Source organism: Lampetra fluviatilis, chromosome 6 (assembly GCF_964198595.1).
Source record: "Lampetra fluviatilis chromosome 6, kcLamFluv1.1, whole genome shotgun sequence".
Lineage (NCBI taxonomy): Eukaryota > Metazoa > Chordata > Hyperoartia > Petromyzontiformes > Petromyzontidae > Lampetra > Lampetra fluviatilis.
The window spans coordinates 13,687,495-13,713,670 of NC_136280.1; the positions used below are offsets into that span (position 1 = coordinate 13,687,495).

The following is a 26,176-nucleotide window of genomic DNA, read 5'->3' on the forward strand; positions in this document are numbered from 1 at the left end:
CCAATTGCTTTGTTGTTGTTGAGCACAAAATAGCTTCGCTGTTTCGTTGGACGTTGAACTCTACGCATTCTCATCCAAACCGTTACGTGGTTTCCAAGTTGCGAGGTCACCCAATTCATCCGAAAGGGCTATAAACCACCGACAGTCGCACCGGCCAAATCTATAAATGACAGAGAAAGACCCATCAGAAGAGAATACCGGTGCGGGCTCGAAAACCCCGTAAAGTTGGAAAAGAGATGCTAAAACGGTGTTTATTCGCTTGCGCGTGTGCGCAATGGCCGTGTGATTTTTTTTATTTGTTCACACAATTTTTGCATCTTGTTCAACAGTCGTTTGGCTTCCAACGAGAAGGCATTTGTCAACATTTATTTGCCAACAGGAACTGCCACAAAGACTTGATTTACAATTCACAAGAAAAAAATCTTCCATTTACATAGGGCAGGGGTCGGCAACCAAAATAACAAGAAGAGCCATTTCTTTCCAATTCGGTACAAAATTCAGTATTTCAAGAGCCGCAATGCATCTGAGTACATACGTACATATCGTCAAGAAGCAGCCCGTAAAGAGCCGCATGCGGCTCCGGAGCCGTGGGTTGCCGACCCCTGACATAGGGTAATTGGAGAGCGGCCCATTGGCTGAGCTTTGGGTCACATGCTTTACTGCCGAACCGGGCCCGCGATGCACGGGTTCGAGCTCCTGCGCGCGCACAAAAATAAAGCAGAAACGTGGTCCCTTTAAAAAAAAAAAAGCATACATTTTGAATGTCCCTAAGGTAATTCCATTTTATAAATTAATTAAAATTTAAATTGGAGAGAAAAAATTATGTTATTGACTAAAACTGTGTGTGCCGTGTGTGCGATTGATTTAGTCTGACGTGTGATTGAATCGATTGCACTGGCCTGCCTTGACCCGAGACAAAATATGACCTCTCTCACTTTCCCTCCCTCGCTCTATCTCCTGCTATCTCCCCGCGCTCTCTCTCTTATCTCCTTGTGCCCTCTACTGAAATGTATATCTTCTCATCCTCCTCCGCTCCTGCCATCCTCTCGCTCTCTTTGCGCCCCATTGAAACCGTTGTTCATCGACTCTCGTCCGATCGAGCATCTCTCCTTTCAATTATCCCAACATCTCCTCCTCTCTCTCCACCTCTCACCGACGTCCCTACTCCGTCTGTTTTTACTCCTGTCCCTCTGTCGGTCTATCCATTGGTTTCTGTCTATTCCACTTCATCTGTCCCATCATTCTGTCTCGTCCCTTTCTCTTTCCTTCTCTGCTACTTTCACTTTTTGTAAATTTTTCTCTCCGCTTGTCTCTTTTCGCTGTCCCATCTCTCCACCTGTTTGTCGATCGGGCTGTCTTACAAATGTTCCTCCTTGCCGGCTCACAACACGTCTGTCTCTGTCTGTGTGTTTGTGTGTGTGCGTGCGCATTGTCGTTTTGTCAGGAACGGCCTACCAGTGGAGAAAGTTCCAAACGGAGATGAATCAAACATCTACCAGAAATATATTACCAAGTGAGAGCACAAACGCACCCACAGACGCGCACACAACGCAAGAACACACATGGACAAGCACACACGCACACACCAAGTACACGCACACATGCACCCGCACATACATACACGCACGCACGCCCACACCCGCACATGCTTTATGGAGGAGTAATTTTTTCCATTTTAGCCATGAATATTTAATTTGAGCAATTAAACACAAACAGCCTTGTCTGCAAAAACAACCAGGCACACGTACACACACACACAGTTACTTTTCACTGACACACAAAGACAAATATCCCCTATATAGCCTTAACAGGCTGTTGGGGGCAAGTGCTGTTAGCGAGCACCATTGAAGGCCGACAGAGCACATGAAGGGGTGGTTTTCGCCGGCACCACGCTTGGCCACCTTTGTCTCCCCAGTGCTGATGTGTATACACTGCACCAGGTGCTCATTTCAGGCTGCGCCAACAAAGGGGAGGCCTAGGTCAAGTTCAAATATTCGCTATTGTTTTCAGAAATCGAACTTGGGTCGCCGGGTGTGCTAACCGCCACACCATCACTTCCCATACATCGACAGACACACGACAATAGTCGCCATGAAGTGGCGGTGACGTCACAACAGCATTTGTGGCAGGCTAGGTGCACTTTGAGGCCCCGGGAAGTGAGGAAGGTTCGCTGACAGGAGTTCACGGGACAGACCTGGGTGCCATGGGTTGAATGAAGGAGATGACTGGCAAATGCACCACACGGACGCACGCTCACTTTTTCACACGTATTCACACACCACACGCGCATGTACTCGTATCCCCTGCTTGCCTGCACACATACATGTACTTGTGTGTGTTGGTTCATATGGGGAGCGGTGGCGCAGTGGTCAGGGCACTCACCATGACGTGGGTGTGATTTTCGGCCACGGCTAACATCAGTGGCAAGTGATGAGTACCGCTCGTTGGCCTCCGCTTGGTTGACTCTGCCTTACAAGAGTTCCTTGTATCGTGCGAGTATGTGTGCGTTCATATGTGTGTGTATATTTGTGCCTGTGTGGGCATCTGTGTGCACGTGTAGTGAGTGAGAATGTCACTGTGTGGTGCCGGGCCTGCGAGGCCACGGCGGGATGTCTACTGTTGTGTGTCCACCCCAGGACACGGGGTGTAGTACCAGCCCTAGTGGGGGCTTGGGTGAGCGCTGGTTAAGTGCGGTGGCACCATGCACAGCGTGCGGTGCGGGCTCCCGTTGAGATAGCGAGAGAGTGTCAGCCAGCTAGGGTTACGTTGGGGGCATGATACTCTGGCTGACCTGGGGACACGTGACCGGATGATACTGGAGGGGGGCCACCGGTGGAGGGGGCCAATGGGTGGTCACATGGTCCAAGAAGAACTCTCGAGAACCTTCGGGAAAGGGCGAGAGATCAAGGTGGGCGGGGCGAGAGGCGGAGCCAGCCCAGCCAGATATAAGGGGGGCCCTGAGGGGCTCGGGGTTCTTACTGTTGGAGAGGCAGGAGATCCACGTCAAGCTTGAATAAGCCTCCAACCACGCGGTCCGGGACCCAGCTTGTGGTCCGGACCGGGATAGCGGAACCGTGTCTAGTTCCGCCGTAGCGTGGTTAGTTGGGTGGTCACCACCCGAGAGTATGTTGTGTTAATAGCCTGGAGTATGTTGTGCTAAGATTTTAATAAAACGTGTTGCTCCCAAGACAACGTCTGCGACTTGGACTCACTACACATGTGTGTGCATGTGTGTATGTATGTATTTATGGGGATTCCCACTCACGGCCAACACCAGTGACGATTATCTGAACCGGTCCTGGGCTTCCCCTAGGTCGACTCAGCCTCAAATGAGTACCTGGTTCAGTGTGTAAAAATCAGCACTGGGGAGACAAGGGCGGCCGGGCGTGGTGCTGACCACCCACCCCCTCGTGTGCCGTGCTGGCCTTCATAGGTGCTTGCTAGCAGCACTTTCTCCCACAGTTTGTTAAGGCTATGCGGGGGATTTTTTCTTTGTACGTATTTGTGTGCACCTGTGTGCACGTGTGTGTGCATGCACGTGTGTGTGCATGCACGTGTGTGTGCATGCACGTGTGTGTGCATGCACGTGTGTGTGCATGCACGTGTGTGTGCATGCACGTGTGTGTGCATGCACGTGTGTGTGCATGCACGTGTGTGTGCATGCACGTGTGTGTGCATGCACGTGTGTGTGCATGCACGCGTACACTTTGTGGCCTCAAAGTGCACCTATTTTGGCAAATCACCGCCACTTATTTGTGAATGGCTGCTGTTGTTGTATATGCATATATATGCGTGTGTGCCTGTGTACATGCGCCTGTGTGCGTGGGTGTATGTATGCGCGGGGGTGCATGGGTGTATGGATATGTGTGGGTGTATGCGAGTGTGTGTGCATGTGGTGTGTGCTTGTGTGTGCACTGGTGGGTGTGTACGCGTGTGCGTGTGCTTCTGCACACGCGTGTGCTATTGACATGCACATGTTCCCGTCTGACCTTGCCGGTGTCATGTGTCCGTTCGCGCGTTTATTTCACCACAAAAAATGTTGCCATCGTCTCGAATTTCACCGTATCGTTCATTTTAAAAAAAAAATTCTCCCATTTATTTTAATAGTTTTTTTTCTTCTCTCTCTTATATTGTATTCCACCTGACCACCCCATCCTCCTTGTCTGGCCTCCCTCTCCACCATTCCCCACCAAACCCTCTGTCCCATCCCTCCCTGTCATTTCATCTCTTTTTAAATCCTTTATATTAAGTTCACTTGCTTGCTTGCTTGTGCGCTTACGACCGTGCAAATCTTTAAGTCGTTTTTTAACCCACTTCCCGTGATCCAATCGAGCTGACATTTTGCACACAGACTCGTTGTGCGTGACAATTAATTTTCGTGAAAATTTTTTTCCAAAATTTTCCACTTTTTAGGAAAAAATAAATTTCATTTAATTTCAAATACCAATGTGATAAAAATGAAACTTTTAATCAAGAAAAACAGAAATGAATAATAAAATAAAACCGATGCCACGCATATAAAGGATTTATATATCTCTCCACATCTCTCTCTCACCGCTCTCCCTTTGCTCCCTCTCCTCCATGGCGGTTCTCTTGTATGATCCGTCACTTTTACTCACTCCATTCCTGTCCATGTCCCGTCTTTGCCAAAGTAATTGTTGTGGCACTATGTGTTTCTGTGCCTAGCACTCTCTCTCTCTATGCCTCTCTGCGTTTCACTGTGTCTCTCGGTCCCTCGGTGTCTCACTCTGTCTTTAACTCTGTGTCACCCTGTCCATCCCGTGCCCCCCCCCCCCCCCCAGGTTCGGGAGCACTCAGCAGTGCGGCCATGCCCATTGCGCCTACCAGTACAAGGAGCATTATCACTGCATCGACCCCGAGTGCAACTACCAAGTACTGCTCCTCACTCGCACTCGCGCTCACACACTCGTTATCACGCAACACTAGCTATCACACTCACTCACCGACACACACACACTCACATTCACCAACTCTCACTATCACACTCACTCACCGACACTCACACACTCACCAACTCTCACTACCACACTCACTCACCGACACTCACACACTCACCAACTCTCACTATCACACTCACTTAGCAACACTCATTACCACAGTCACTCACCAGCATGCCAACAGTCACATTTACCAACGCTCACTATCACACTCGCTCACACTCACCAACACTCACGATCACACTTACTAGTACAAGGAGCATGACCAGCGCATAGACCAAGAGTTGTACTCTGCAACTGTGCCTGCGTGCGTGCGTGCATGTAAATGTGTGTGCAAATACATTCGTGGTTGTGGATGGATGTGTGGTTGGATGTATGTGTTTCTGTGCGTGCTTGTGCATCTGTGTGTATGAGTGCATGTGCATTTGCTTGTGCACGAGTGTGTGCATGTGGTGCGCTACGAAAATGCAGCGAGTTGGCACAGCAGGGGGCACAGGTGATGCATTTGCCAGTCATCAAAGTCAGTCAATCCATGGCACCTGGGTCTGTCCCGTGACCTCCTGCCAGCGATCCTTGGACACTTCACGTGGCCTGGAAGTGCACTTGGCCTGGCACAGGCGCCCTGGTGAAATCACCACCACTTAGTGGCGAATGGCAGCTTTTATTTATGTTGTTTTTGCACTCAAAACCCGGAGATGTGAGTTCGATTCCCACCCATGGCCAACACCAGTGAAGAGTATCTAAACCTTGTCCTGGGCCTCCCTTAGGCTGACTGAGCCTCAAATGAAGCATCTGGTGCAGTGTGTAAAACATCGCCACTCAGGAGATCAAGGTGGCCAGGTGTGGTGCTGGCCACCCACCCCCTCGTGTCCCGTGCCGGCCTTCGTAGGTGCTCGCTAGCAGCACTTACCCAAAAAGTCTGTAAGGCTAGATAGTGGATCTTTCATTGTTTTTCTGGGTGGGTCGTTGGTCATGTCTGTCCATGTGAACGTACGCACGCGTGTACGTTTGCGCGTGTGCGTTTGGACACGTCTTTGCATGCGCGAGTGCACGGTTGTGTGGTTGGTCATGCGTGCGCGTGTGTATGCGTGTGTGCTGGCTGTGTGCTTGGACATGTCTGCGCGTGCGTGCGCGTGCGCGCTCGTGCGTGTGTGTGTGTGCGTGTGCCAGCGCTTCACGAGCAAGCAGGACGTGATCCGTCACTACAACATGCACAAGAAGCGCGACAACAGCCTGCAGCACGGCTTCATGCGCTTCAGCCCGCTCGACGACTGCTCTGCGCACTACAGCAGCTGCCACCTCAACGGGCGCAGCACCCATTACCACTGCATGCAGGTACACAGACACCAGACAAAGATCCTCCACATCCCCCCCCCTGCCCCCACATGGCCTCTAACAGGCCGTTGGGGCACATACTGTTAGCGAGTAGCACCTATGAAGGCCGGCACGGCGCACCTGTGATGGGTTGGTGTGGCCAGCGCCATACCAACACCGCCTCCATCTCCTCGATGCAGATGTTCATGCATCGCATCGGCTACTGGGGTCCGTTTAGCCTTCTCTCTTTCCGGCCAAACAGAAACTTCTCGTGCATGCAGTGGCTGAGCGTGCGGGCCACATGACCCAGCCAACACAGCCTCGCCTGCCAGAGATGCTCACGCACACGGATGCACTATCATTAGCACTGGACAAATGAGATCCTGGTGTCAAGGATATGGGCCCTATAATTGCTGCTCAGCCACTAAATAGCCAAACTGATGTTCTTGCGTGAACCTGGCATGCACCCAAGTCGCCATGTGGAAACGCCGGCAAATACACAATATTATCTTCATAATTATACACTCATCGGCAGCACAGAAATCTAGTCGCCTCTTACCGTTATTGTTGAACCTATCTGGCCCGGGTCATGCAATAACTCTTGCCCAAGTGCTAGCATCATAACCCACTTGGGCAGTAAAGACCCTGAATAAGATGACTCTATCCCAAGAGGCCACTTTATTCAACATCTGGGACAGGAGGTCATAGGAGGCATCTGACTCATCAGCCTTGCATGCGTCCCTCCTCGGGTGTTCATCTTTGGTGGTGACCCATCTACTCTCTAAGCCTATGTACACACCTGCATACAATTACCTCATCACACACAAAGATCCCCTGTATAGCATTTAAAGGCTGCTGGGGAAAGTTAGCGAGCACCTATGAAGGCTTGCACGGCACACGAGGTGGGTGGTGTATCCAACACCAGGCACGGCCACCTTTGTCTCCTGCGCCGGCTACTCATTTAAGGCTGAGTCGATCTAGGAGGAGGCCCAGCACCAGCTCCGGATATTCCTCTCCGATGTTGGTCTCCGAGCGGAAATCGAACTCGGGTCTCTGGGTTTGTAGCACAGCGATGGCCTAACCACTACACCACCGCTCCTCTCATGTGCATGCTCACACACACACCCGAAGATGCCTCGTTTTGCCAAAAAAATGTTGAGGCAAGTGCTGTTGGCACCTATGAAGACTGGATTGGTGGACCGAGGGGTGGTGTGATTGGCACCACCGCCCGGCACCCTTCACCTCCACAGTGCTAACAACAGTTTGGGATATTCGCCACCATTATTGGCCTTGAGTGGGAAACGAATTCGGCTCGTCGGCTTCGTAGCGCTAACCGCTGCACAACCATTCCCCACCATCTGGGTATGTGCACACACACACACTTTCTTCACTGGATGTGCATTCAAGATGATTTACATCTATGTTACGATGCAAGTGTGTGTGTAAATATGCTTGGGGAGTGGTGGTGCAGTGGTTCGCGCAAAGTGCTACAAACCAGGCGACCCAAGTTAAATTCCCACACACGACCAACGTCAGTGACAAATATCTGAACCTGGTCCAGAGCCTCTCCTGGGTTGACTCAGATTATTGAACTCGGGTCGCCGGGTTCATAGCGCAGTGGTGCGCGAACCACTGCACTACCACGCCACACACAAAAGACAAATATCCCCCGTACGGCGCACGAGGGGATGGGCGGCTATCTAGCACCACGCTCAACTGCCTTCCTCTGCCCAGTGCTGATGTTTTAACACATTACACAGGGTATTCATTTCAGGCTGAGTCGACCTAGCGGAGGTCGAACAACAGTTCAGGGTATTCTCCACTATTATTGTCCGTGAGAGGAAATCGAACTCGGCTCGCTGGGTTCGTAGCACAGCGGTGTGCTAACCACGGCACACACACCACTTAAGTGGCGGTGACGTCACCACGGTGCTTGTGCCAGGCTAAGTGCACTTTAAGGCCACGCGAAGTGGCGAACGCCCGCACACACACACACACAAGCACACACGTGCGCACCTGCTTGAGCGTCATCCTCGTCGTCGCTGTTGCCGTTGCCGTCGATGTAGGTTGGCTGCACCAAGGTGTACACGAGCACGTCGGACGTGATGACGCATGAAAACTTCCATAAGAAGAACGCGCAGCTCATCAGCGACGGCTTCCAGCGCTACCGCGCCACCGAGGATTGCGGCACGCCCACCTGCACCTTCCACGGGCACAAGACGACGCACTTCCATTGCCGGCACGCGACGCGCTCTCACCTACACCTTGAGCGGCAGCAACAGCAGCATCAGTAATTGTAGTCGTAGCAGCAGCAAAAACAGTCGCAGCAGCAGCAACAGCAGTAGTATTTGGAGTAATAGGAGCAGCAGCAGCAGTAGTAATTGAGTTCGTAGCAGCAGCAACAGCAGTTGTAGTAGTATTTGGAGTAATAGGAGCAGCAACAACAGCAGTAGTAGCAGCAGTAACAGCAGTAGTGTTTGTAGGAGTAGCAGCAACATTAGTAGTGTCAGTAACAGCAATAGTAGCAGTAGCAACAGCAGTAGTGTTTGTAGTTGTCGCAGTAGTGTCAGTAACAGCAATAGTAACAGCAGCAGCAACAGCAGCAGCAGCAGTACGATAGCCGCTATCAGCAGCATCAGCTTCACAGCCACAAGGAGCAGCGGCTGAGCAGCTGTGTGACCAGCAGCACCGTGACGAGCAGCAGAATAGTTACGGGCATTTGTTGGGCTCCAGGGCAGAACAGCAGTTACACTTGGGCCTCACAGCAAGAAGGGCCTGGGTTTGATTCCCAACGCCCTTTGTGTGTGGCGTTTGTATGTTCTCCCCTTGTTATCCTCCAGGTTCTCTAATTTCCTCCCATGGCTAACAAACCACACACAATGCTACGTGGATTGTCCAAACATGCCACAATGCTGAATACATTACCCACAAATGCCTCGATTTATTGTCACACGTAGCAACGTCGCCCCCTACTGCAAAAACCTGACAGGACCCTCGTGAAAATAAGCCCTGAGATTCGGTGAGACTTTCCTGGGTAAACAAGCATAATAATAATAAAACAAATATATAATTTAGAGGGTTACTGACTCTGACGACAGCCAGTAGCCTCACGAGCAGCAGCAGCTGTGATTGGGCTGCCGTCCGTACACACGCAGCCTCGTGAGAGTTCGTCTCCTCCCCCCATGATGCCTTGCAGTCCCACCTCCGCATTGCTCACCCCAACGTGTATTCTATTTTATTTCATATTTATATAGCGCCCTGTCCAGGTGACAACTGTGACACCGGCCAACGTCATCACCGTCGCTACATCCACCACGAAGACACGTCATCTCTCTCTTCTCTCTGCCATTACTCTCTCCCGTCTCTTACCCGTCTTCCTACCCATCTCACCTTTTTGTTCGTCCACCTGTTTCCCTTCTTGTTCTACTTCGTACCTTCTATTCTGTCCCATGCCTCTTTTTAAGCCGTACACCCGAACCGAGCCGTGCCAAGCCTGGCGCCCGGCTGGCTTGGCGCATCTCGGTTGGGTTGTACGGCCCCCATCGGCGGCAGTTCAGGAAACATCGGGCCATTTTTCTCACTGGGAGAGCCGAGCCGTGCCGCTTACAGTCATGCTCGACGGATGAATCGAGATGCGTGCAGACAACGCAGTGATGCCGTCGTCAGCCCCCCCTCTGCCTGCCCTGTTTGGCTTTAACTGATTCGGGAGTTGTGTGATGCCGGCGCAGCACAGTTAATGGGGTTAATATTCCCTCTCATTTGCCCCCTACATCCCTCCTTCCCGTCTCCATCTTGCCCGCGGCACAGGCGCAGCGGCTGCTACTTCACCTTCAAGAACAAGTGCGACGTGGAGAAGCACAAGTCGTACCACGTGCGCGACGATGCCTATGCCCGCGACGGCTTCAAAAAGTTCTACAAGTACGAGTCGTGCGGCTTCGCGGGCTGTGCATACGCGCGCGCCACCAACCACTTCCACTGCATCCGCTCGGGCTGCGCCTTCACCTTCACCTCCACGAGCCAGATGACGTCGCACAAGCGCAAGCATGAGCGACGCAGCTCCGTGCGCAGCTGCGACCGCCCCGGAGCCCCGACTGGGACCGGCTGCATCTCCACTCTCAACCTGGTGCCTTCGCCCCTGGATAGGAAACCGCTTCAGGCTGAACTGGCGCTGGCCGGCAGCAGCACATTCACGGCATTCACTCCGCCCGGGTTCTCCGGCACGGCCCAGTTCCGCTTCGAGGCGCCGGCGAATTTCAGCGCCACCCTCTTCCCGGCCGCGACGGCTGCGTCAAACTTCGGCAAGCAGCCCGGCCTCTCCGAGACCTTGCTGCAGGCGACAAATTATTCGACCGGCTCCCCGTTTCTACTTTCCACCGCAGCAGTGGGGGCAGCGACGACAACGACGACCGCGACCACAACCATGACGACGGCGACCGCGGCCGATTTGACGGCGGCCATGAGCGCGGCCGCGGAGCAGTCGACGCCCACGTCCGACACGGAGGCTGCGGCCGGCCCCGCGCAAGTGGCACCTGTCACCCTGCCTGTGTGCGCCATCGACGGGTGCGGAGCGCCAGCCGGCAGCTGCTGCCCACTCGACGGGCACGCGGGCACGTCAGAGGATGGCTGCCGGGCGTCGGCGAGCGCCTGCTTCGGCCCCGTGGTGGCACTTGTCGGAGCGGGGGGCAGCAATTCCGTTTCGTCAGCCTGTTCGTCTTTACCGTCCTCTGTCGCTTCGGTGTCGTCGTCGACGGCGTTCCACCCGTCGTCGATCATGCTTTTGACGCAGCAGCATTTCAGAATGCAGCAGCAGCATTTCAGAATGCAGCAGCAGCAGTCGGACGTGCAGCAGGCTGGCGTGCTGCTGTCTGCGCCGGGTGTGCCCCCAAGGCCCGAGTCGAAGGCTTCGTCCGGTTCCCAGATCCACGGCATCATGCCGGCGATCAGCCTGGGTTTAGGCCTTGGCCTGGGTCTCGGTCCGATCCCGATCGGCGTTCCCTTGCGCCAGATTCCCGTGCAGCTTCTGCAGCTGGCAGCAGCCGCAGCGGCCGCCGGTGTTGGCGGCGCTCACTTCGGCACGCGCTTTGGAGACGCTCGTGGAGACGACGGTGCTGCCTCAAAACCCCTAGGCTCTGCCGGCCACACGGCCGCTACCACTACCACCACCACCTTTGGCAGAGGCAGCAACGCAGAAGCGGCAGACGACAATGACAACGAAGAAGAGGAGGGGGAGGAGGAAGACAATGACGACGACGATGATGACGATGATGATGACGATGATGATGACGATGATGACAAGGATGCAGATGATGATGAGGATGATGATGAGGATGATGAAAATGACGTGGACGTTGACGACAGTCTAGATCAAGCAAAGTGCAAGGATTCGGAGGTGGAGGGCAGCGGTGATCATGCGGCCATCATCGTAAAGGACGAGGAAGATGAGGACGAGGGGGAGATGGTGGCTGGAGGTGATGGAGAGAAGACGGGGAAGAGGAAGCATGGAATGCGAAGAGAGCGGCGGCGGCAGCAGCAGCAAGAGCTCGGCGAGCGGAGGAAGCGCCGCCGGTTGGGAGACCAGGCGGACGTCACCAACTACGATGATGGCGACGATGACAGCGGCGGCTACACCGACAACGGTGAGCTACCCGCGAAGCAACACGTACCTGGGCCACGCAACAGAGAGAAGGAAGCAGAGGACAAAGGAAGAGGAGGAGAAGACGGTGATGATGACGACGAAGACGACGAGGAAGGGGAAGAGGTGGGCGACAGCGGCGACAGCGCCGGAGGGGATGGTGACGAGTTGACGGAGTTGTCGTCGGGCCCGGCGTCGCGTGGGCCGCAGGGCGGCGGCGCGAGGGCCGGCTCCCCGTGCCTCAGGATTTCGCCGGAGATGGCGCGCCTGGCGGCCAGGGCTCTGAGGCCTCCCCCGCCGGCGGCCGCGATGGGGTCTGTGAAGAAGGAGCACGAGGATGGCGTGGGAGACGGTGAGCCTAGAGGCCTCGATCACTTTTCCTTCTCTTACCGCCCCCCCCCCCTCCACCCGGTGATAATGACGATGACGACGATGATGGCATTTTGCTTTGAACCGGTAATTTTGTAGCATGCACTCCTCTCCCGTGCTATTGATTCCTTTGGGACAAAATTAGAAGGTTCTTAAGTTAATCTGCTGTGGAAAATCACGTTCCATTTCAAGAACATAGCCCCCCCCCCCCCCCACTGTTACCAGATTAGTTTTCTTCCATAGTGTGGGGATTGTGCTTGAGTTGTATTGACACTGAAGGTAAGTCGGGGATGTTTTATTCCTATTTGCAAGGAAACATTCCGTACGCTGACAGCGTTTTAATTTAGATCCTATGAGCAAGGGATGATTTGCACTTTACATTCCATGTTTGTTGTGACGTGTAAAAGCACAACCTGTATTTTTACTATACCGGTTCTCTTACAAAGGCAAAGATCCCCCATATAGCCTTAACAGACTTTTGGGGCAAGTGCTTTTAGCGCCACGGTGGCGAGATGTTAACTACCTCGCCTGGTATACAGGAGGTTGTAGGTTCGATCCCTACCCTGATGGCTGTATATTTGGAGTTTGCATGTTCTCCCCGTGGTCGCGTGTATTTTTATCCGGGTCCTCCGGTTTTTCCCTCCATATTTAGAAACGTGCACTTAAATTTTTTTGGCTGCTATAACTTTCGACATGATAAGCCACTTGGTAGAGCTATCATTTGTAGCCAGGTTGCTTCTGCAAAAGAGCTCTCCAGCTCGGTGAGCGTTACCTGGTAATGGCCAGTACAGCACACAATGGGGTGGGTGGCCAGCACCATACCTGGCCGCCTTTGTCTCTGCAGTGGTTCAGATATTTGTCACTGGTTTGGTCATAAGCAGGAATCAGAATTTGGGTCGCTGGGTTCGTAGCGCAGCGAGCTAACCGCGATAGGATGGCTTCCCACCCTAACCCTGGACACACATAATCTTGCGTAAAAAGAGAAATAAACAAATATGAACCCATACTTACATGCACATACAAAAACACCGACTCACACACACATACAAAAACATGAAATGCACACACCCCATGGCACTACTCATGTGCTCCCTCGCTCTCTTCCCACTGCCATCAAATGACCAGGACTCAGCCAATGGGAAGGCTCGGCCAGAGTTCAAATCAAACAAGAACCCTGCGATAATGTAAACCCCGACCCAAGCCCAAAGCATCATGGGTAAGGCCTTGTGTCTGCTTCATAGAAACTACAAACACACATAGAGTACTATAACTTTTCTACGTAAAATGTAATGTTTCATTGTACCTTGACTTTTATGTTTATGATATGTATTTAAGGGTAAGGCTTTATATCTGCTTCATAGAAACTTCAAACACACATAGAGTAATATAACTTTTCTACATAAAATTTAATGTTTCATTGTACCTTGACTTTTATGTTCATGATATGTATTTAAACCTGTCACCTCACAATTGTAATAACTGTGGTGACAGCTTATGAGCAATACATCTCTATTGCAGGCCATTGATGGAAGGACCCTTGGCTGGATCCCTGTCGTCTTTTCTGCTCAGGGTGAGTGCCTGATAAAAATGTACTCGGCAACAGCAGTCGATTCACAGGCCATGTGGAGGAGAGGTCACGGGGTCCAACATGCCACCTGCTTTCCATACTGCCCAATCTCTGCCTCTCTTCTCCCCCAGGCTTGCCAGGTTTAATCACAGACATACGATCCACTACGATTTCCTCAGCCGCTTTTTTGTTGTTGCATGATATCATTTTTTTTTACAAATTTAATTCTTTAAAACTTAACATTTTCTGACAAATTACGATATAACGCAACAATTAAAGGTGTTATTGCCCATTAAACGTGCTCGTCTTTCAGCATCGTAACTCAAATTATGCCGAGGTTGTTGTCTGACCATCTCTGATTAGCACAGTTGGCTACGTATGGTGCGAAAGATGTTCAGCAACATACATACCACGGAGAAAGACCTGTTGATCGTCCCCAAATCCCGGACTGTCCGAACCTGGCTGAGTGGCAATTCTCCGTGGCCTCTCCCGTCAACTGGAACATTGTCTCCCGCTCCACACACGAAGTGCCACGCACTCCCTCCTAGCTGCAGGAGTCTGCTGAAGGACGCCGCTGTCGCTCAGGGCATGGTGGCACAGGGGTCACGGACGAACCCTGACCCCCTGTGCTCCTCCGCCTCTCCGAGTACACGATCGAATAAAGACTTGAAATTTGTGCCCTGGTTTTTAAATTGTTTTCGTATTGTCAGTAGTAGTAATTCATTAATAATTATGTCTTTATTACCGTGTAAGCATTAACAGCGGCGTCCCAAGCAAAAGTTCGATATCGGATCCTAGCACCGAGAAATCCGGGTGCCGCCCTTCCTCCGAACGCAATGGAGCGCGTGATTAAATCAACTCCGCACGATGCCAGGTCCGGTCACCTCCTTGAGTCGTGTCAAATTGAAGGAAGGTCGGGTTGTGACTGCGGTGAGACCCTGGCCAAATCATAGAGTGCACTGTGAACCACTGGCAACTTTGCAAATTCAATGGAGGTAGCAGCAGCAACAGCCGCAGCAATTCATTCAGCCTCGCATGAGGCCATCGCGTGGCTTTCACAAACTTGGATGTAGATCTTGATGTGGCTATTAACAGAGACATGTTCGTACGTATGTTGAACTTCTTTCGCACCGTGCATAGCCAACCGTGCTAATCGCAGCTGCAGGGGAAGGACAACAAACTAAAGACGAAAAGCAGTTATAAAGAAATGAGTTTTCAATCTCGACTTAAAAGTGCATAGCTCCAATGGCTTCCTAATATCGGAAGGAAGAGTGTTCCAGACGGCTGCAGAAGCATATCTGAAAGCGTTGGATGCAGTGAACGTCTTCGATGGCTAGCCAAAGCCGCTGCTAGGATGACCGGGCTTGGAATGATGGTTTATGCTCCTTAACGAGATCAGCAAGGTATTGTGGTTCATTTGTGGCAAGCATCTTCTTGGTTCTTTTGGTAAAGTCACGTAGAATGGAAATAATAAAATAATAAAAATAAAACAATAAAATTATTCTCACGACGTTTCGGCCACAACACAAGTAGCCATCCTCAGGTGGAGAACAGGTCTGTCGAGGAGACAGATGATCTGATCCGGACTCTGTCACCTCGACAGACCTGTTCTCCACCTGAGGACGGCTACTTGCGTTGTGGCCGAAACGTCGTGAATTTTTTTAATGATGTTTTATTTTTATTATTTTATTATTTCCATTCTACGTGACTTTACCGAAAGAACCAAGAAGATGAATCCCTGCAGTCACGAAAGCTTTAAATCGAAATTTGTGGCAAGCACTTTGTGACATACGCAAGAAGAAGATAGCTGTTATAGATTGTAAAGTTACGATGGTTAGAACTTTACGGCAGACCTTTGCCAAGTGAACAGCAGTTGAAGACCGTTTTCGTGATGTTTATTCTTACAAGGAGGACACCAAAAAACAAATCCAATACGTTTAAAAGTTACGGGGAACAGAATTCACAATTGGCGTCATGTCGTACAGTCAAAAATTATGTCATAGCAACGCAACGCTCTCTTTCTCTTGCAGACTGGAATGGGGCTCTCTGATTCGCTGAACCTGCAGACGAGCGGCCAATCAGGCGCAACTTTCATCAACCAATCCCTGAGGGCTGCCATCAAACGTGAAAACCCAACGGCATTATGGGAAAAATACCTACAACGGTAAAGTACTGTTTTTTTCTTTGATTGTTTTATTGTGTATATTTTTAAAGATTTTTTTTACGAACGAGCTTACGTGTGTATGTACATAGCAGTCGTGCAATGATCGTAGCAACCTGGGATCATATTCCCAGCCATGGCGAGTTATTTCTGAACCTACACTGAGGCGCAACTTCAACCTGATGTGAGTACTTGGTGTGGTGTGTAAACATCAGCACTGGGGAGACGAAGGCAGCCAGGCGTGCTTTTCGGCCACACCACCCCCTCAGAAGTGCGCCGTACCGACCTTCATAAGTGCTCGCTAACCGCCCTTGCCCCAACAGTCTGTGTAGGCTACATGGAGAATCTTTGTCTTTGCGTGTTGGTGCAGGTTTACGGACGGCGCGTGCCGGGAGCCGTCGTGCGATTTCTCGCACTCGGACCACGTGCACTGTCGTGTCGACGGCTGCGGTGCTATCTTCCGTACCATGGACGGTGCCAACAAACACGCAAGGTGCACACACACGCACGCACGCACATACACACAAATACAAAGATCCCCCTTATAGCCGTAATAGACTGGGGTAAGTGCTGTTAGCGGGCAGGAATGAAGGCCGCATGGCACACAAGGGGGTGGGTGGCCAGCACCACACCTGGCCGACTTTGTCTCCTCAGTGGTGATGTTTACACACCACAACAGGTACTCATTTGAGGCTGAGTCGACCTAGGGGAGTCCCAGGTCAGGTTCAGATAATCGTAACTGATGTTGGCTTGGAGCAGGAATCGAACTCGGGTCGCTGGGTTCGTATCGCAGCCCGCTAACCGCTACGCTACCGCTCCCACATAGACATACACACATGGAATTTTATTGTGGGGCAGACCTATGTATATATGTTGAACTTCTTTCACACCCTACGTAGCCAACCGTATTCATCAGACCTTGGTATTCTGGGTGTAAGTGTGCGAAGGCTTTGTGACAGGCGGTGCCGGGACCCACACTGTTGCCTCTGCAAATGTCCGAGCTGTTTCCTCGTTTGTTGCTGATGCTTGCGATCACCATCTCCTCCAGTTTCCACGGCCGCGTCGATGGCTGTGGGCCTGTCGCCGTGGTGACTGGCTCCCTGCTTCCCTCCCTGCTCGCCTGGACACAGCAGCAACAGCAGCAACAGCAGCAGCAGCAGGAACAGCAGCTGTCTCTCCATCAACCGCTGCACCAAGCTGCCCTGCAGCCACAGCAACAGCAGCAGCATATGGGTTCTGCACTGCACAGGCAACCACTCCCCACTCAATTACAGCCGGACCTGATAGGTGTGCAGCAACAGCAGCAGCAACAGCCGCAACAACGACCCGTGCTTCAGCAGCAGTTGCTGAAGCCGTTTGCGATGAACAACCACTTGCAACCGCAGCAGGTGGTGACGGGTCAGCAGCTGAATGGGCAGCAGATGAATCTGCAGGAGCAGCAGGCGGTTGTGCAAGTACAGCAGCAGTACCAGCATTTGCTGCGCACGCACATGGATTCGCAGCAGTCAGCGCATCAGCAGCATCAGCAGCAGCATCAGCAGCAGTCTCACACGGCCCGGCTTCAAGAATCGAAGCCACAGATTAAGCCAGGCTTCCTGCAGTTCGATGAGAAGTAAGTATTTGTGTTTATTGAGACCATTACGAGAGGGTAGATTGCACTGCATTTTTATCATGGCTTTGCCAGGGACACCAAACTGGATTGTGGGTTTGCGGCCGTATAAAAAAACACTTGAGCCATTTACCTCGGAGAATTGGGGTTCAAGCCAGGGTCTGGGACTCTCTCTGAGGACCCTCGCAATGGCTGCATCAAAAACACTAATCCAGCGTCACTGTGAGAGGTCACCGGTGGTTGTCCTGTGAAGAGACTGACCCCTGCCATGAGAATGTGGAATTTGACACCAGTGGTTCAGCGATGCGAATAGTGGTCAGCGCTGCCCCCATTGCTCGTTGGGGAATAGAGGCGGCGTGACTTGGCTTTTGTATCGTTTATGGTGGCGCTGACCGTTTGGTGTGGATTTTCCTAAACTCACATTGCATGCGTAAAGTCACGCACGTGAGATTTTATTTACGATTCATCCCAAATTGTGTTCATAGCTTCAGATGATGTTACACTTAGGCTCATGGGACCTAAGGAAACCATATCTGCGGGATATATTTATTTTTAGAAACAATACATATTGTGTTGACCGCTCACGGTCAACACCAGTGACGATTATCTGAACCGGTATTGGACCTCCCTTAGGTAGACTCAGCCTCAAATGGTGCGGTAAACATTGCCATTGGGGAGAGGGGAGACAAAAGCGGCCGGATATGGAGGGTGGTGACCACCCACCCCTCTAGTTTGTCGTACCGAAAAGTCCGTTAAGACTCTACGGGGGATCTTTGTCTTCAGTGTGGGTGGGGTGGTGGGTGAATCTCTGCGTCTGTCTCCACCTTCCGTCTCCCCCTTGCGTCATCCCGCAGCGACCCATGCCTGAGTCCCGAGTGCAAGTACGCACGCGCACGTCACTTCCACTGCCTGTTCGGCGCGTGCAAGTACGTGTGCAAGAGCGCGGCCAAGGCGGAGTCGCACTGCACCGACCACGTGACGCCCACGCACTGCACGGAGAGCGCTCGCCGCCACTTCCACTACCACTCCGCGCAGGAGCCCTGCCCCCTACCGGTGAGCAATGATGACCCCCCCCACACCACCTCGACCCCCCCCACTACTCCCCCCTCTTTCACTGTCGTGACTTTAAAATATAAAGCCGACGGTAAAGACGGTAAACCTACATTGAACCCTCAACGTAACCCCAACCCGAAACCCGAACAACAACAACAACAACAACCCTGCCCCATGCCCACAAGAGACGATCGCTTCTTTCCCTACCGTCGCGCAGATGACTCTGATGCTAAACCTAAACCGACGTCTTACGCTCTCCCCTAACGCTAAAACTACGACATACGTGTAAGTCATCGGAGCATAACCAGAAGAAAACTAAAATAAATGTATCGGTACCGGGGCTTCCACAAGGCCATGCGGGAGGGCGTGTGGCACAGTTTGGCGCAAGCTATCGTAGAGTGTGGTGGTCGTGTCGCTACGGTTCTCTGCGGTGAAGACATTGTCTTTAAAAACAACAGGGATAGCTTATATATAAACGTCATTTTTTGTCTGTCTGTCTCTCTGTCTGTCTGTCTGTGTGTGGACACAACTTGCGAAGGATTTGGCTCGCAAACCGTGGGGTTTATGTTTAAAAAAGTTGTCAGGTACCACGCCATAAGCCCCGTGCTGAGCTACCGCTATTCTGATTTCACGTCCGTCACCTTTAAAGTAGTTTAATTAGCGATTTAGTGCTGTTTTTGGTTATTTATTAGCTAGCGCATGCTCGACCCTACCAACTCACATGCGTTCGGTGCGGGGGACGGCCGCTACCAACTCACACGCGTTCGGTTGGGGGGAGGGCCGCTACCAAGTCACACGCGTTCGGTGGGGGTGAGGGGGGAATTCTCTTTCGTGTAGACACTGCGCAAGGTAACACGCACGGATTTACAGCTCCCTACAAACATTTATTACCATGACTATTTACTCATTACAAATTGCCTTTTGTAGGTTACATTTAATGACAGGGATTAACCAATGTTTTATGACAGTTACCCTAAGTAACACGATTTGTCTCCCCGACTACCACAATCTTTGCTTTCGTGACCATGTCTTTATGTGAGGCCATGACACTTATGCACACGTTTCCGTGTGTGCGTGTGTCCCCGAGTGCGTGTGTCTCCCCGTGTGTGTATCTACGTATGTATATTGAACTTGGCCAACCATGCTAATCAGAGGTGTGTGTGTGTGTCCCTGCGTGTGGCACACACGTGGGCCCCATGCGCAGGAGTGCGAGTTCCGCTCACGCGGCCACTACCACTGCGCACGCGGGGGGTGCGAGTTCGCCACCAACGTGAGCACCAAGCTGCCGTGGCACGTCAAGAAGCACGACAAGGCCGAGCGACGCGCGGCCAATGGCTTCAAGTACTACACCAAGCGCGACGAGTGCGGGCGTGACGGTACGTGCGTACGCGCGTGTGTGTATGTGTGTGCAAATCTCAGTCAGTCAACCCATGGCACCTGGGTCTGTCCCGTGACCTGCTAGCGAGCCTTCAACAGGTCACGAAGCCTCAAAGTACACCTAGCCTGGCACAAGGGTTGTAGTGAAGTTACCACCACTTAATTGGAAATGGCGGTTGTTGTTGTACGTGCGTGATGAGTGTGCGTGTGTGTGGGCAGCGGTGGCGTAGTGGTTAGCGTGCTGCGCTACGAATCCGTCGACCCGAATTCAATTCCCACTCATGTCTAATAACAATGACGAATATTTGAACCGATTCTGTGCCTCCCTGGAGGTCCACTCGGCCTCAAATTAGTAGCTTGTGCTGTGTGTAAACATCAGTACTGGGTAGACGAAGGTGGCCAGGCATGGTTTTGGTAACCCAGCCTCTGGCTGCCTTCCCATTATTCTCACCCTCTGAGAGTGAACAAAAAACTGTCTATGTCCTGAAATCATGTTTATTTGCTGTGTCGTGGGCCCCTCCTGTGTCCGTACTACGCACCCGCTAAGAGTGATAGGTGCTCGCTAGCAGTAATAGGCGCTCGCTAAGAGTGATAGGCGCTCGCTAACAGTGCCTGTCTGTGCCGTGTCGTCAGGGTGCAAGTACGGCCGGGTGAGCAGTCACTTCCACTGCATCAGGGACGGCTGCTCGTTCTCCTTCCTGCTCAAGCACCAGATGACATCGCACGCGCGCAAGCACGCGCGCCGTGCCCTATCCCTCGGAAACCAGGTGCGCATGCACGCAGGCGCACGCACGCACGCGTATGCACGTACACACACGTGCACATAGATGAACACGAACGCGTGTGCGTGTACAACAACGATAACAGCGGCCGTTCGCCGCTAATTGGCGGTGACGCCACCACGACGCTTGTGCCACGCTAGGTGCACACACAACCGCACAAATGCACATTGTCATACAGGTATAGACACGCACGTACACATACACAAACGCACGTATATGTGTGTCTGACATATTTTACAGTTTTCCGTAGTAGGTGTTTAAGTCTATGCTTTTGTGTACGCTTTCACAAATCTATGCACATACACGCATACGCATACATAGGTGCATGCGCACTCACATACGCTTACACGTGTTAACATGCGTACTCCCATGCACACACTCGGATACACACATGCTCGTACATATTGACACACACACGCGCAAGCACGCGAACACACAAACGCGCGCACGCAAACGTGTATACTGCAGTAAACATTGGAAGCGTTGGGCTAACGTCGAGGCCAACGGTTCCATCCCATGCCAACGTTGGCATGAGTCAGAATCAAAGAACTCCCTATCGTGGCAGCATTGGACTGCAGTGGCTGGAAGAGAAGGCCCAGTACGAACACCGCTTCCAATGCCTTGCTCACAGCAACGAGGGAATGGCAATAAAGACTCGCTCACTAGCAGCCCCACATGCTGAAGAATTAAAAAAAGAATAACATACTCACTCACTAATACTAAACACATTCACACACATCCACACATAAGTATGCACGCACACATGCACATACATATGCATACACACACGCGCACACAAAGACAAAGATCCCCAGTATAGTCTTAAAAGTTGTTGGGGCAAGTGTTATCAGCGAGCACCTATGAAGGCCAGCAGGGTCCATGAAGATGTGGGTGGGTGGTTAACGCCACGCCCGGCCATCTTTGTCTCCCCAGTACTAATGTGTTATACACACTGCACCAGGTACTCATTTATGGCTCAGGCGACCTAAGGGAGGCCCAGGACTGGTTCAAATATATTCGTCATTATTCTTGGTCATGAGTGGGAGTTGAACTTGGATCGCGGGGTTCATAGCGGAGCGCACTAATCGCTACATTACTGGGGAGTTCTATGATTCTGACGTCAACGCTCACACAAACGCAACCACGCACTCGTGCACTTCACACACTGCCAAATCGCCCTCTACCCCACTCTGACCACCTTCGGCTGTCGTGCCCACACACGAAGCCGCCGTGAACTCTGCTGCTCTGTCCTGGCTGCTTTTGTTTCTGTCACTTCTCCAAAGAGTGTTACCGGGTGTCACATCTGTGATATTGATGGGGTTACCCGTGTGCAGGTGCCAGGCATTTCGTCACAGCTGTGAGATGTGGCTTAGGCTTGGGGGGAGGCCTTCATCCAGCAGTCGATTGATCATGGCTGATGATGACAATGACGATTATGATGATGCGGCAAGTTTAGAGTCATAAATCCAACGTTTAAAAAAAGTAGGCGGGCTTGGGCAGGACGTGTCACGGCTAGAAGGGACGATGGCAAAGGTGGTCGACCAACGCCAGAGTAGCAGGCAAAGGAGGGAATGCGCCTATGATGGTGTCCACCGCGAAAATGTAGTTATGAAATCGGCCAGTGTGCGGGAGCTGGAAGGGATTGTTGTTTGATTATAATTCGTCAATTCCTTTGGAGGAATTTTATTTGGAGGCTTTCACGACCAATATCACGATTCATAGTGAGTAAATTTTGGGTTAGATCACTGTGTGGGTATAATGCCCGTTTTGTAACTATTTATTGATGGAGCCAATTAATTACAGTTATCACGTCGCGGGAAAATACTGTATGCAAATCGTGTTGGTTTATCAGCAAAACCGGAGGAGGAGGAATGTTGAAAGACACAATATTTTTGACAATTTATATTCTGAGTTGTGCTGGAGATTACATCCAGCATCGTCAGGCGTTTAACACGAGCTCAGAACTGGGAATTAACGTTGATAAATAATAAATAAAGCTGTCGTCAATGGTTCTAATTCAAAGGTATTTATTGACCGGTGTCTGGGTGTAGTAGGCTTCCCCACGCTGTCTGTGTCAGCCACGAGGAAGCTGATAAACCAAATCAGTTGGCGGCACATTTGCCCATGGTGTGACAACTTGATGTGATCAGCTCTGTCGGCTGGTGGTTTTAGTTCCAAATCGGCATCACACACTACTTGACGATTTAATGCAAATTAAACCAATCGTAATTCCTGCCGAACTCGGACGGAGGTTACTAAAGCGCTGCTGGATGATAGGCACCTCGGGGTGGGTTTTAAGACACGCGCCAGGGCTGTTCTCAAAAGTTTTCTTGGATCCTCTGCTCGGTTTTTTTGAGCCGCTTGTTAGAACGGGGGTGGGGCGTGGCGGCACATACCGGTAAATCTATGATTCACGTCGGTAAATCCATGATTCACGTCGGTAAATCCATGATTCACGCCGGTAAATCCATGATCCACGCTGGTAAATCCGTGATCTGCGCCAGTAAATCTGTAATCCACGCCGGTAAATCCGTGATCTACGTCGGTAAATCCGTGATACATGCAAGCAAATCCGTGAACCGCACCGGTAAATCCGTAATCCACGCTGGTAAATCCGTGATCTGCGCCAGTAAATCTGTAATCCACGCTGGTAAATTCGTGCTCCGAGGATGAAGAGGTTGGGTGGATCCCCAGTTGAATTCCTAATGTACTTGAGACAGCCAGCTGCGTGACTACAACCCAGTAAGCATGCAAACGTTGGGCCGACATTGGTTGACGTTGGACGAACGTTGTCTCAACGTCAACCAACATTGGCCCCGACGCTGCATGTTTATTTAGGAAAAGGCCTGTACCCAGTAAATATGGAACGTTTGGTCAACTTTGGGTCAACTTTGGTCTAACAGTTCCAACCACATACCAACGTTGGCCCATTGTACGTTTGCTGAATATGAGGCACGACTGCTGAGCAATGTTGTGAGGAATTTTTAGTGCGAATCCCCTCGTACGCAAGGGTTTTCTCTAATAATCCAAGCCATAGCCTCTTGGTAAAAGAGTTCTAAACAATCGTTGAGGTTAATGTGAGTAATTCGTGGACTATTATTACTATTATAGGTTTTATACGGGACTAAGTGAGATTTTCCTCAAGGAACCAAATGTTACCCCCTTACCCCCCCCCCCCAGTCCCCCCCCCCCCTGCCGCGTTAACTTGTGACTCACGGAGCCATGTGATTGGTCACTTTCAGACTCCGCCCACTCCGCCCGTCGCCATGGACGTGCACGCGGAGAGGGCCCGAGGTAATCACGGCTTCACCCGCATCACCACTAGGGTTGCCAACCTTTCCTGGTTTTCCCAGGAACATTGTATCGTTTTGAGGAGGAAGTAGTTGCCCCATCCTGGGAAACTCTGTAAGTCTTCCCCGGGACACTTACAAGTCATGGCGTTTGTCAGTTGCGTAACAATACCGCACCGCTCAAGGTTAATTGCATTAAGGCGCAGTTCTCCCCCCTTCTGGCATTGTGAGGTATTCTTCTTCCCGTAATTATGTCCTGGATTTTTGTACCTCAAGAGGTGGCAACCCTAGTGACAAGCGATTCCCTAACAAAATACGCGCACACAACACCACCGACGCCGCCGCTTCTGCCGCTGCTTCTGCCATTGCGAAACGACTCAATAAAGACCCGGAGTCTCCTGAAGCAAAGCCTTGAGACGGCGGGGCTTTTCTCACACTCCCGGTCGTTGCAGCACAAACTTTGTGGGAAGTCAGCTCGTGGCGGTTGGCCTGTGGACCAGCCCCTGCCATGAGAATGTGCAAATTTCACCACATGCACAAGGCTGTCAATGGAGATAAGTGACTGTGAGGGTGATTTTTGTTTGATTGTTTAAAGACTTTAGAGGATGACCTAAATTAACAAGTACTCATGGCTGTGTTTGGTACTGAAATTGTCCTGTGCACCGTAGATCCACCAAACGTAATGTGCAGTGTCGGCTCACAGGTTAGAGAGCTGAGCTGGCACCGCTGAAATCCGGGGTTGGAATCTCGGTTTTTTCCGCCGCCCGTAATTAAACCGGGTTCTCAAGTGTAGTGACGTTCGTGGTACTTGGCCCAGCGGCATTGTCCTACGCACATTTGTTTTTATATACATCGCATTTAATTTGCTTTTGTATTTCAATTTGCTGAATTCCATGCTCTTTGGTTCTTTCGGTAAAGTCACGTAGGTAAAATATACAAATAAATTAAATCACGACGTTTCTGACGCAACACAAGCATCTGAAACGTCGTGATTTAATTTTTTACCTACGTGACTTTACCCAAAGAACCAAAGAGTGTGGATCCTTGCAGTCACGAAAACTTCAAATCTTGCTGAATTCCAGCTATGAGAATCGAACCTATCCAATTTTACTGTCATGCGATGAGCATTACTCTGAAGAACAGGTGGGAGAGTGCTGCCCTTTAGACTGGACAAGGAGTCACTGCAGATTTTACAAATAGTAGTTCGGCGATATCTCCTGCGAAACCTTCCTGCGATGTGGACTGATGCATCGCTCCGCAAGGGTTCTGAGCGGCGTGATGCTGCCAATGGCAAAATTCGGATGAAATTGGGTGAAAAATAGAACAAAAACGCATCGATACCTCACTGAGCCGCGTATGTTTTGCACAGCAAGAGTGCGGAACATCGGAGATGTGCACGCACCGCGTGTCCTTTGCCGTTATTACGTGCACTGTACAGCGGCGTGGCGAGCCATCCTTGCGACCTCGTAAATTATTCAGTTAAGACAGAAATTCCGTGAAACTTGGTCCCGGTTGGGAGTCAACTGCGAGCGGGACGTCGGGAGGAGGTGGTGGTGGTGCGATGCACACGGCATTGTTGAATGCGGCCGTTTTGTTGTGAATGGGTAGGAAAAATGCTAAATCCTGGAGGTGGAATTTAAACGCCAAAGCGCCATTTTCCAAATAGATTTTCTTACTGCGAACAAAGTAACGTGCGCCCTGCCATCTGAATTGCGCATTCAAGGTCTGTATTTGTCAGACCCTTATAAATTCTACTGTGGTCAAGCTGCATGGAATTTTGGGAAAAAATTGGCCATTGTGCCACTTCCAAGCCCAACCGCCAGATTAGGTGCATGTGCAACCCGGCTTTAGTAATTTTTTGTTGCAAAATAGTTGCTTGCCAGTCCACTAACAAACTGATTAATTAGATCATGGACATAGATGTGTTGCATATAGCACAGTTGTGTGTGCCTAGTTAACGCAGTACAAGTGTGTGTGATACCACTTAAAACCTTAGCACCGGTGTGTTCATGGATTTTCACTTTAACCACTTTTCTTGGCTTCCTGTGTTTATTCACTCTGCGT

General features: G+C 51.2%; 1 protein-coding gene across 1 annotated transcript in view; it reads left to right on the forward strand.

Annotated features, from left to right (window-relative positions):
- CASZ1 (castor zinc finger 1) overlaps window positions 1-26,176 on the forward strand; it is a 129,612-nt gene that overhangs the window by 97,809 nt on the left and 5,627 nt on the right. Inside the window, exons 8-21 of the mRNA XM_078857793.1 lie at window positions 1,445-1,513; window positions 4,803-4,893; window positions 6,129-6,293; window positions 8,339-8,511; window positions 10,080-12,256; window positions 13,399-13,489; window positions 13,792-13,843; window positions 15,871-16,004; window positions 16,372-16,494; window positions 17,050-17,613; window positions 18,465-18,663; window positions 19,868-20,039; window positions 20,674-20,807; window positions 24,065-24,116. Of these exons, the coding sequence (XP_078713919.1) occupies window positions 1,445-1,513; window positions 4,803-4,893; window positions 6,129-6,293; window positions 8,339-8,511; window positions 10,080-12,256; window positions 13,399-13,489; window positions 13,792-13,843; window positions 15,871-16,004; window positions 16,372-16,494; window positions 17,050-17,613; window positions 18,465-18,663; window positions 19,868-20,039; window positions 20,674-20,807; window positions 24,065-24,116 (4,196 nt within the window). The remainder of the gene's footprint in view (window positions 1-1,444; window positions 1,514-4,802; window positions 4,894-6,128; window positions 6,294-8,338; window positions 8,512-10,079; window positions 12,257-13,398; window positions 13,490-13,791; window positions 13,844-15,870; window positions 16,005-16,371; window positions 16,495-17,049; window positions 17,614-18,464; window positions 18,664-19,867; window positions 20,040-20,673; window positions 20,808-24,064; window positions 24,117-26,176) is intronic.